We start from the raw sequence: 11,646 nt of genomic DNA on the forward strand, positions 1-11,646 counted from the left end.
TTTGTAAATGTTACTTTATTTGGAAAACTGGTCTTTGCAGATGTAATTAAGAATCTAGAAATTACTCTGGATTATCCAGTGCCCTAAATGCCATTACAATTGTCCTTAAGAGGGGCAGACAGATTTCACACATACACATCAAAAGGCTATGTGAAGTCGGAGACAGGGAGTGGAGTGGTGTGGTCATAAACCAAGGGAGCCAGCAACCACCAGAAGGTCAAAGAGGTAAGGCCCAGATCCTTCCCCAGAACCTCTGTAGCGGGACAAACAGCCCTGCTGAAACATTTCACAGAAGGAAACAGACTTGAACTTTTGGCCTCCAGAACTGTGAGAGAATAAATTTCTGTTGTTGTTCCAGCAGCTTCAGGAAACTCATTCAAATGGTGAAGAATAGGTTGGAGAGCTAGCTGCTTAGAAAGGACCAGGCAAAATTCCAGACATTTGTAGGAGTACCAATTCGCAAAGCTGAATGACTCTTTCCAGTAATGTTCAGCAGTCTTAATGTTGGAACAGAGAAAGTTAGTCTGAAGTTGGGCTTTTGCTAGGCAAGAAAGTAGAGAATAATGGTAAGAGAGTGGAAGAAAGTGAGATGAAGACCAGAAGATATCGCAAGAAGGTAAGAAAATTAACCAGCAATCCTGATGTGAGCAAAGATATAGCAGAATCCTCAAAATGAGAGAACTGCAAAGATGCCTCATTGTGCTCAGAAAAAATGCAGAGAGACAATTAGGGTAGGTCTAGGGTGTGGCTACAGAGGTGGATGAATAAAGTGAAATGGAGACAGGGAAAGGCAGAGGACTCCTCAGGTTCTAGAGAATACAGTGATTAAGACTTAGTCACTTTTCTGAGATGTCTAATAAGATTCATATAGCCTCTGTTTCGATGATAGATCATTAAGTGCTTTAAATAAAACTGATGTAAACCAACTTCTTTATTTCATGAAACAACCTAGCAATGGTAAAGATACTCTTTATAATCCTCACATGAGATAATGTCCTTTACATTCCTCACATGAGATAAAGGATTGAGACTCCTTTCTGCAAATGATAGACAAAACTAGTTTTTAAGGTGTGCCCATAGGATCTACATAGCACTCTTGGTTAATAGAAACCAACACTACTCAAACTTTAATGTGCATACAAGTCACCTGAGGAACTTGTTAAAATGCAGATTCTAGTTTAGTAGGTCTGAAATGGGCCCTGCATTTCTGCTGGTTTCAAAGTGATGCTGATAGATGCTTGCTGGTCAGTGGGATGAACCAGATTAAGTATTTTCCTCTCTAAAGATCCTTAAAAGCATGGTCCATTTGGAAGTGATCTTCCCATCTAGGAGATGAAGAGCCAATGGTGAATTTGTCATTTCCATTTTTGGGAACTATGACAATGGCCAATGGGATATGATGAATACCCAGGTCATGACAGGGAATCAATACCTTGTAACAGAAACATGAGATAGTTCACATCCATAAGAATAAACGGGCCAGGCACAGTGGCTCAGCCTGTAATCCCAGCACTTTGGGAGGCTGAGGTGAGAGTACTGCCTGAGCCTGGGGATTCAAGACCAGCCTGGGCAACTTGGTGAGACCTTGTCTCTACAATAAATCACCAAAAAACTAGCCGGGAGTGGTGGCATGTCTGTCTGTAGTTCCAGTTACTTGGAAGGCTGAGGAGGGATTGTCTGAGCCCAGCAGGTCGAGGCTGTGGTGGCTGTGAGCATGCCACTGCACTCCAGCCTGGGTGACAGAGTGAGACTCCAACACACACACAAAAAAGGGATGAGCTGTTGATATGCCCAACAGGAAGGAATCCCAAAATAATGTATAAAGATGCCTGTCAGAAAGAATATATACCACATGAATTCTTTTACATACACCTCTAGAAAACACATAGTGATAAGAGCAAGAGTTGCTAGGAGTAAAAGAGATGGGTGGGTAAAAGAATTTCCAAAAGGCATGGGGAAATTTTAGGGGTGATTAATGTAGGTTCATTATCTTCATGTGAGGATAGCTTCATCACATATATATGACTTATTAAATTGCATAATTTAGATATGTTTGTCTAATTTTTGTATTAGATGCTAATAAGTCATTGTAGCTAACATTTGTAGAGTGCCTACTGTATGCCGAACACTGTTTTAAGAATTTTACATTTATTAACTCACTTCATAAACATTTTGAGGTCAGGAAAGTGGCTTTGCTTTTCTTGGCTTCAATTATCCACTGTATAGTACAATTACACCTAAATAAAACTGTTTTTTAAAAAAATCTAACTACACTCTTAAAAATTCAACAAGCAAGGCTTCACTTGTAAATATTATTCTTGTACATGTAAAATCCAAACAAACGGTAAGATAAAAAATATTATAATAGCAATATCTTATTTGATTGCGTTTAATTCAATTAGTATTTTTGTATACTAGAATGACTGAAATACAAAGTAATATAAATTTATAGTTAGAATGACTGAAATACAAAGTAATATAAATTTATAGTTAATATGCTATACTGAAACAAAGTTACAGCTACTGTATTTTCAAATATATTTTCAATTTTTTATAGATTTCAATAATCATATGGAGAAAGATTAATAGAAAAAAGATTTAACCTAATTTCCAAACACAATGAAGAAAGGAAACTACTACTATTTGCAGATGATAAAATTATCCACATAAAAAAGATAATTGACATATTAAAAGTAAAAGGTTTAAAGGCTGCACCACAGAAAATCAATAGATAAAAAGTCAGCAGAAGCCTTGTATAATATTAGCAATAAGCAATTAACCTAGAATATAATTTAAGTACTACTTTGTACATAGCAGCAAAAGCTACAAGACCGATGTGAATCTTAAATCTTTAAGTTATAAATCTTTACTGAAGGACATAAAAGACATAAATGGAGTTATACCATGTTCATTCATAAAAAGCCTTGACATCAGAAATATGACCATTCTCCCCAAATTGATCTATAAATTCAGTGTAGCTCTTTTCAAATGAAATCCCACGAAAATTATTTAGAAATCTGACAGCTGATCCAAAAATTTATTGGAGAGTATTGGGCTTCAAGATAGCCAAGACAACTGTGAATAACAATAACAATGACAGTGCTGTAATGTTCATCCTATCAGACAGTATGTTACTGTAAACTACATATAATTAAAGTGATAGAGCTAGATATGGTATTAGTGAAGATCATACAGAAATATTTACAAGTAATATAAGAATCTGATATATGATAGATATAAAAGATATACTTTTTAAATAAAGGGAGAACCATGTAAACTGGGTATGAGTACTGAAAATTGAGATAGAGACCACTAACTTTTATACAAAAATACATTCCTCAATGGCTTAAAGATTAAAAAGTGAAAAATATATTTAGAAGAAAACATAGGTGAATATCTTTATGACGTTGAGAAGAGGATTTATGGCATAAAAAGCACAAACCATGAAGACAATATTAAAATAAAAAACTTTTACATGACAAAAATCATGAATTGAAAATGTAAGCTACAAACAGAAGATATTTGCAACTTATATAAAGTCAAGGGGATAATATCAAGAATATGAAACTATTACCTCAATTCACAGGAAAAAGGTTAGAACCACACTAGAAAAATTGGCAAAGAATATGAATAAGCAATACACAGCAGGGGAAACTAAATAGTCATTAAGTACAGGAAAAGACCACCAACCTAAATAACAATCAAACAAATTTAAAAACATCAAAGATGTTATTTCAAACTCATCAGATTGACAACAGTCCAATAAATCAAATTATTGGTAAGAATATGGAACAATAGGAACTAATATATTGCCCATGGGAGACCAAATTGGTACAAGCATTTTTGCTGAACAATTTTGAAATATCTAGGTTACAATGGAAAACGTGAACGTCTCCCATTTCTTTCCCACAGATTCATTTTTAGTGATATGACCAACAGAATGTTCACACATTTCAGGAGAATATTTATGTGTTATTTGTATACTTATCTATTAATAAGAAACGCTATATAATTAAAAATTTAAGTTAAGTGTGAAGCATAAAGCACATAAGCAATATTGCCTTTAACATCTGTAGTAGGTTAAAAGTAATTTTAAGGATCTCTATTCAAGTGCCCTTTAGTCACAAAAACAGTAGTAATGATGATCTGTTTACAAATAATTCTCTACAACCTATACCTAGTAAGTCAGAGCTTTTATTGCTTCTGTCCTGGAAAGTGTCCTGTAAATGGCTTTAACTCTGTAATGTTGACTCAAAACTGGTGAAAAAGTAATAGAACTCCTTTTGACTCAAAAAAAGTGAAAAAGCAATAGAACTCCTTTTTAAATTGACTCTAATCTCAATACCCTCTTAACTTTTAATCTCATTAATCTTATAAATATCTACAACCAACAGGAAAATAAAACACACAACATCCAGCACCCTTTAAGGACTATAAAGGGAGAAGCTTGAAAACCTAAAGCTTATTTTCCTGCCTCTGCTAAAACCATCACCCTCTCCACTCCAGCCCATGGGTTCTGGTTAAAAATCTCAAGCCAACAGGATTGCCTGAGCCCAGGGGTTCAGCCTGCGCTCAGGTCTGGCAACTTGGTGAGACCTTGTCTCTACAAGGTATCAAAAATTAGCCATGCGTGGTAGCGCGCACCTATAGTTCTGGCTACTTGGAAGGCTGAGGTGGAAGGATCGCCTGAGCCTAGCAGGTTGACACTGGGGTAGCTGTAAGCATGTTGCTGTACTCCAGTTGGGCAACAGAGTGAGAGTCTGACTAAAAAAAAAAAAAAAAAATCTCCGTATTAGATGCTATCCAAAGTCAGTCATCATAGCTAACATTTTGAAGACTGCCCACTACCTGTTGAACACTGTTTTAAGGACTTTACATTTATTAACACACTTCATCTTCATAAATACTTTGAGGTCAGAAAAGTGGTTTTGCTTTTCTCGTTATCAGTTACCCATGGTACTGTACATTCTGAGAAAGACCACATTCACATAACTTTTATTATAGCATAGTCATATTTGTTCCACTTTATTATTAGTTCTTGTTGTTAATCTCTTACTGTGCCTAATTTATAAATTAAACTTTATTAGAGGTATGTATGTATAGGCAAAAACATTACATACAGGATTTGGACCTATCCTCAGTTTCAGGCATCTGATGGGGGTCTTAAAACATATCCCTTGCAAACAGAGGGGACTATTTACTGTATTTCCAGTTTCCAGACAAGCAAATTAAAGCATACAAAGGGTAATTTGCCTATAAATAGCTAGGAAGTAGCAAAGATAAGATTAAAATCCAAGCTGTTTGGCTCCAGAACATACACTCTTAATCAGAAATCTTTGCTAGCTAATTGGACAATCAATTAGAAAAGGTTTGTCATGAAAGCTTAATCTGAGAGTTACAAGTAAGTATTTTCTAAATGAGATTGAAAGAAAAAAAGGATAGAACAAGAATCTCCAAAGCATTTTTGTCTTTCATTGCCAGCAAAACATTTTAAAAAACTATTGATTCTATTTCCTGCTTTGAAAACAGTTCCATTTTCCATTGCTCATGCATTTAAGATGGTTTCCTTATAATATAATAATCAGTGCACTGTTTCTTTCAACTTCTTTATTAAGTTGGTTGCAAAAAAGATATACATTCTCATATTGACAATTCTTGTCATGAATAAAAGCAACAAAAATAAAGCAACAGTAAAGATGTGCTTCACATATAAACAATCATGTTGTAAGAATAAGAAATCTGGATTCCCGTACAACAAAAAGATTAGAAAGCAAAACATGAGTAAGCCCGTATTGTGAGTATACCTAAATGTGTGCAAAGAAAATACACCCATATTATACCCTGCTTAGGTTCCTTTGTTTACGATGCATAATTCCTTATTCATTCGTGAAATAAGAATGAACATTAAGATACATGAAATATGAATTTTATTTTCACAATATCAATACTAAACTCAAAATAGCAACTTCATTGACTCTAAATGTTAAGTTTTCAAACTTGAAAGGCAATCAATTTTTTTAATCCTCTGAATAGGGTCTGCAAAAACAGGTGGGTTATTTTGTTCTGCTTACAAGGAGACTAGGACTCAGTCTGTGCTTTAATAGCATGAGCAACAAAGGACAGCAAACAAATATCACTGACAGTAATGCCCATACATACATAATATCTAGCTGAGCCATGTTCTTCCTATTTATACAGCAAGCCTATTAAGCCACCAGCATATAATAGAAGCTTCTACCTCATGCAACATCATTACTAAATTAACTAACTACACATCTGTAAGAATTTCCAAATCCCTGCTCACAACACAATTTTAGTACACCTATTAAGTATAGCAGGTCATTTTAAAAAATAGAAATAAAACATACAAGTCTTTGCAATTAAACATTTTTCATAGCATGAACAATGTTAGATAAAATTTTGAACTAAATATTTTTTTTCTAAATACAACTTACTTAAAAGGTTTTCTTAAGAAAAGACAGTTCTTAGGTATATGATCTGTTCAAACTTACAGTAGTGTATATTCCAAATAAAGGTTTTTTTTTCCTCCAATTAAGATGTAACAATATAACTCTTTTCTGAGTGAAGACACATTTGTTAAGGCTTAGGGTGTAAACACTTTGGAAGGCAAACAGCTTAGTGAAAATATTACCATTTAAAAATGTGTATCACCTTATAACAAGCCCCCTGAACTTTCAAATTTACATGTGAGAATACATTTACATCTCAAATTTCTAGAAAGGCACAGGCTTTAATGTAAAAAAGCAGCAAAATTTTAAACCCACCAATTTATTTAAAAAGCCATCACTTTTATTAGAAACAAATAATGCTTCTCAAGATGTTGGCAACATGTCATAGTATCATCATATGTTTCATACAGTGTATTTCTCCCTTTAATTATATTCCGGAAGGAGGTGGAATACCTCCTTGGCTATGGGAGGCAGAAGTGTTTGATGGACTGTGTAAGCTGGTCTCCTTGTACACAAACCAAGCATTTCCTCCCCAAAGTATCAGATTCAGAAAGCCAAAGATCTATGGAAAAGAAAAAGAAATATGAAAATCTAACACCTACCTAAAAATTTATACCCTACTTAAAAATCTCAATTTTCCTTTAAATATTTGATGTTTTCAGGCAGTTACACCATTATTTCATTTAAGGTTTATTACTACATACAAAGTGAAACAAAAAAGGATGATTTTATATATCAGTTTACAAAACTTGGATATATAATGACTTATTCCCAATGAAGTAAAGCTAAACCTCAATCTGTAACATATAAAATCACTACTAAAAGAAAATTTATTTTTGCATGCTTGTCAGTACCAAAAAGATGGGATTAAATTTGGGAAGACTGAAATCTTCCTTTTATTACTTTGTATTTAGACTGCAGTGCTTCAGGGTGAAGAGCAGCATTAGGAATTGTCTCCTTACTTTGAGGGTTTTCCCTTTCCTCCCTCTTGGAATGGTCACGAACTGCCCTCTCTGCCTTCTCCTAGTTATCTCCTCTCCCCTACTACCATCTTTTTTACTCCAATCCAACAGTTGCGCCAGAAAAGATGAGTCACAGAACTTTACTTCCCATTCCGCATTAGTCAACCTAAAAGAAATTAATCTTCCCAGATATGAATCTGACTAGATGAAAAAACAGCTCAGAGATGAACTACCTGAAGCTACCTTATTTTAACAGTCCATTATAAATAATAATAATAACAATAGTGACATATGAAGTAAGAGTGGGGCAAAAGGCTTAAGAGAACTACATATTACCGAAGGCCAAATGCTTTACATCTTTTTGTGTATTTGAATACAAAAATTACATTTCTGATATTGTCCAGCTCAAAGCACTGTCAAAATAAATGTAAAAAATTGACTTTTTTAAAAGTTTATAAAAAAAAATTTAAACAAAATTCTTTATAAGCCAGTACTAACTTCATCTACTGGAAAAACATTTTCTTGAAAAGATATGAGACCTCCCTCAACACAATATGTTCAGTATATTAATAATATTTTAACAATAAATTTATTTTGGTAAGATAGCAGACAGTATTATATTTAACACTTTATATAGACTACATTTTACAGATTATATAGAAACCATAAAAGTATTACTTTCATATACTCAGAGCAAGTCAGATCGGGCTCAAATTTTGGCTTGCCAATTACTAGTTGTGTCAACCTTGGGCAAATTAACATTTGAGCTACATTTTTTCCCCAGTTGTAAAATGAGGATAATAACACCTTCCGCATTCCTCTTAGGAGGATTAGTTTAAACAAGATATGAGTGTAAAGGCCTTAACACAATGGCACAAAATTTCAATAAATGTTAGCAATTATTATTACCCGTCTTTTAGATAAAAGTCCTGTCTCATCAATTTGAATATAAAGACTGAATCATGCCCTTGTTTACAGATAGTGATTTTCTTTTTTTTTATTCCTCCCACCCCATATTTGATAATGATTTCCTTAACAAACTTTTCTTCACTGTTATAAAGATAAACACTGTATTGTAACTAGAAAATAAAAAAATAAATTAAATAAATAAAAACAATAAAAACTGGTTAGTAAAAATAACCATTATATTCATCCAGACATTTATTGAAAGCTACTGCTTTCTTAAGGTACTAGTACAGATTTTCTAATACATGAAATAAAAATGTTACAAATAACGCATACGTACCACAGATACATTTAGGGATCCCATACTGGTCACAGAGCCAAAATGACATGCCACTCCCACCTTCTTACAAGGCGCAAGTTCCTGAACAATACTGTGACCAGTAGCTACCTTAATATCTGTAAGAGCTTTAGCCCAGGCTGAAGTGCTCACCAACCACAAAAAAGTGGCAACAACTGTAACAACAAAGTCCTAGAGCAAAAATAAGTATGAGTTAGTGGACAGTTAATTGAAAAATATGAAATTTCAAATCTATGATGAAAAAATTGAGATTACATTTAACCATATGGTACTGAGAAATGGCCTCCATGATATACATTATAAAGAAGGTCACAGCATAGTAAGCATTGCTGCTTACTGTTACTAGCACAGTGCCTGAGATACAAAAGTAAACAAGACTCAGTCATCTCAGAAGTCTAAGGTATTTATACCAGACACCAAAGCTTTACATGGCCTTCACCATAATCTTACCTCAGTCGCTTACTCCCAGGATAGTTCCTTGAGCTCCTGACATCACCAATAACTGTATCCCTCCATAATCTGTTTTCATCATCCCACTCTAACAAATCACCTCTTTCCAGCTTATTCGCTCTCTCTGGCACCCCAATCTCCAAAAAATTATTTGACTCCACCAAGACCTACAATCTGATCCTGCCACTTTTTTACTGTCTTACAATTTCAGTAATGTCGTTACTTCTTTTCATCACTTTATTATTTCATTTGAGTGCCTTGCATAAACTCTTTAACTCCCTCATCCTTCTCCTGGTTCCTTACACTGTTCTGGCAACACTAACTTTAGTCAAACCTGATTCTCCATGAGATGGAAAATGAAATGGTAAAAAATGCCCAACAGGATAACTTGTTTCTATTTTAAATTCATAATCACAAATTTTAAGAATGCTCATTATATTAAGGAAAAGACAATAACAGCAACAAAAATCTCTCAAGACACCTTATCTCTAGTAACTTTCCACTGGATCTTTTGCTGTTTATTACACTTCCAAGAATAAAATGGATGGCTTTATTATTTTAGATGTAAGTCCAATCTTGTTTTGTTTTCCTTCAAATTAATGACGAGTGGGAATAATGCAAAATTTGTATCTTTTTGATGTTATATACACTAAACACATGGGAACACACAAGGACAGGAGCTCTTATATATCTGCAGCAAAAATCTCTCTAAGTTTACAATAGGTTTTGGAACTTACCACAGAAGCGTTTTGTTTTTTAATAAACCTGGTAGTTTTTAATTATTTTGCCAGCTGTCTTTTAGCCATTTTTTCAGGATAAATACCAGTGATCTCTTATGAGTTACAGAAACTATGCCATATAGCTCGTCACCTGGTCAAGACGGCATTGAGCAAATGCTTGAGATTAGAGGACTAAATATACAAACATGGAGGTATTTGCATTTGAGCTCTCCACAGCTATTTTCCTTTTTTAAAAAATGTAGATAAAAGAGAAAGGGCTAGAAATATTATTGCTTACATTTTCTGCACTGTAGGAGTAACTCCTCCTCTCCCCCCCTTTTTTTGAGTTGGAGTCTTACTGTCGCCCAGGCTGGAGTGCAGTGACAGGTTCATGACCACTGCAACCTCGACCTGCTGGGCTCAGATCCTTCTGACTCAGTCTTCCAAGTGGCTGGAACAACAGATGCATACCACCACACCTGGCTAATTATTTAGATTTATGGTAGAACTGTTGCTTGGGCTGGTCTCAAACCCTGGGCTCAGGCAATCCTCTTGCTTTCACCTCTCAAAGTCCTGGGATTACAGGCATGAGCCACCATGGCCTTTTTTACTGCTGTATTTTGCTATGCATTCTGCTGTAGGCAGATAGTTTCTAAATACTTTCTAGAAATACAATGCCTTTTGGAGAACTAATAAATAATATGAGGTCATATCACACATTAAAAAAGTTCTCTCTAGGCTAAAGTTCATAGTTTTGATCAATATATGTAAAATCCTTTCAGTTTTCAGGTATTTTCTTCTTTCCAAATTACCGTTGTTTTGTTTTTGTTTTCTAGTTATGCTCTTTAAATCCACTTTGCTGATGGCTTAAAGTATGACATCCTTGTATTTCAAAAGCAGGAACTTTTCTGAAATGGTGCACACAGTAATCCCAGGGTAAAGGAAATTCTGGTCCTTGCAAATAGTATTTGTTCTGTTCATAACTCCAGTCACACTACACTCTAAGTGACCAGTGCCACCTGGAGTTCTGCCGTGCATAACCCACAGCTGCCTACCACAGTTCCACTTCTCCCAATAATTCAAGATATGGTTCATAACAGATTTTAGAATTTGGGATGCCTTATTTTTGTTTGGTTTCATTTTCTTTTCTTTTTTTTTTTTGAGTTGGAGTCTCACTCTGTCGCCCAAACTGGACCTGCTGTGCTCCGGCGATCCTTCCACCTCAGCCTTCCGAGTAGCTGGAACTACAGGTGCACACTACCACACCTGGCTCATTTTTTGATTTATTGTAGAGATGAGGTCTCGCCAAGTTGCCCAGGTGGGTCTCGAACCCGCGGGCTCAGGCAATTCACTCACCTCGGCCTCCCAAAGCGTGGGATTACAGGCTGAGCCACCTAGCCCAGCTTGGTTTCATTTTCTAGTGTTCCTGATTCTCAACATTGCCAGAACCCTTAAGCTCCTGCTACTAATGCAACAAGGTGCTATATTTACTTCAAAAGAGAATTAGATTTAAAATTTCAAATTGAAATGGTCCTAGAATACCTTAGGACAAAATTGAGAATATTGCCCAAAAAAGCTGCTTGTCCTCATTGATGAATAGTACCTAAAAAAATCAATGTCTTATGTGACTATATTTAAAAATTTGAGTATCTCAAAAAAAATTTTAAATATTTATTTATTTTTTTTGAGTTGGAGTCTCACTCTGTCACCCAGACTAGAGTGCAGTGGCAGCTCCCGGCCACTGCAGCCTCAACTAGCTGGGCTCCGGCGATCCTTCCACC

At 35.1% G+C, this 11,646-nt stretch overlaps 1 protein-coding gene across 1 annotated transcript in view; it reads right to left on the bottom strand.

The window, feature by feature from the left end:
• Positions 1-5,590: 5,590 nt before the first annotated feature.
• Positions 5,591-11,646, bottom strand: part of SYPL1 (synaptophysin like 1) — a 15,709-nt gene continuing 9,653 nt past the window's right edge. Inside the window, exons 4-5 of the mRNA XM_008071769.1 lie at positions 8,679-8,867; positions 5,591-7,032 (exon numbers count right to left, since the gene is read on the bottom strand). Coding sequence (XP_008069960.1) covers positions 6,898-7,032; positions 8,679-8,867 — 324 coding nt within the window. The 3' untranslated portion in view covers positions 5,591-6,897. The remainder of the gene's footprint in view (positions 7,033-8,678; positions 8,868-11,646) is intronic.

Source organism: Carlito syrichta, unplaced genomic scaffold (genome assembly GCF_000164805.1).
Source record: "Carlito syrichta isolate Samal-C Ts95f unplaced genomic scaffold, Tarsius_syrichta-2.0.1 Scaffold314713, whole genome shotgun sequence".
Lineage (NCBI taxonomy): Eukaryota > Metazoa > Chordata > Mammalia > Primates > Tarsiidae > Carlito > Carlito syrichta.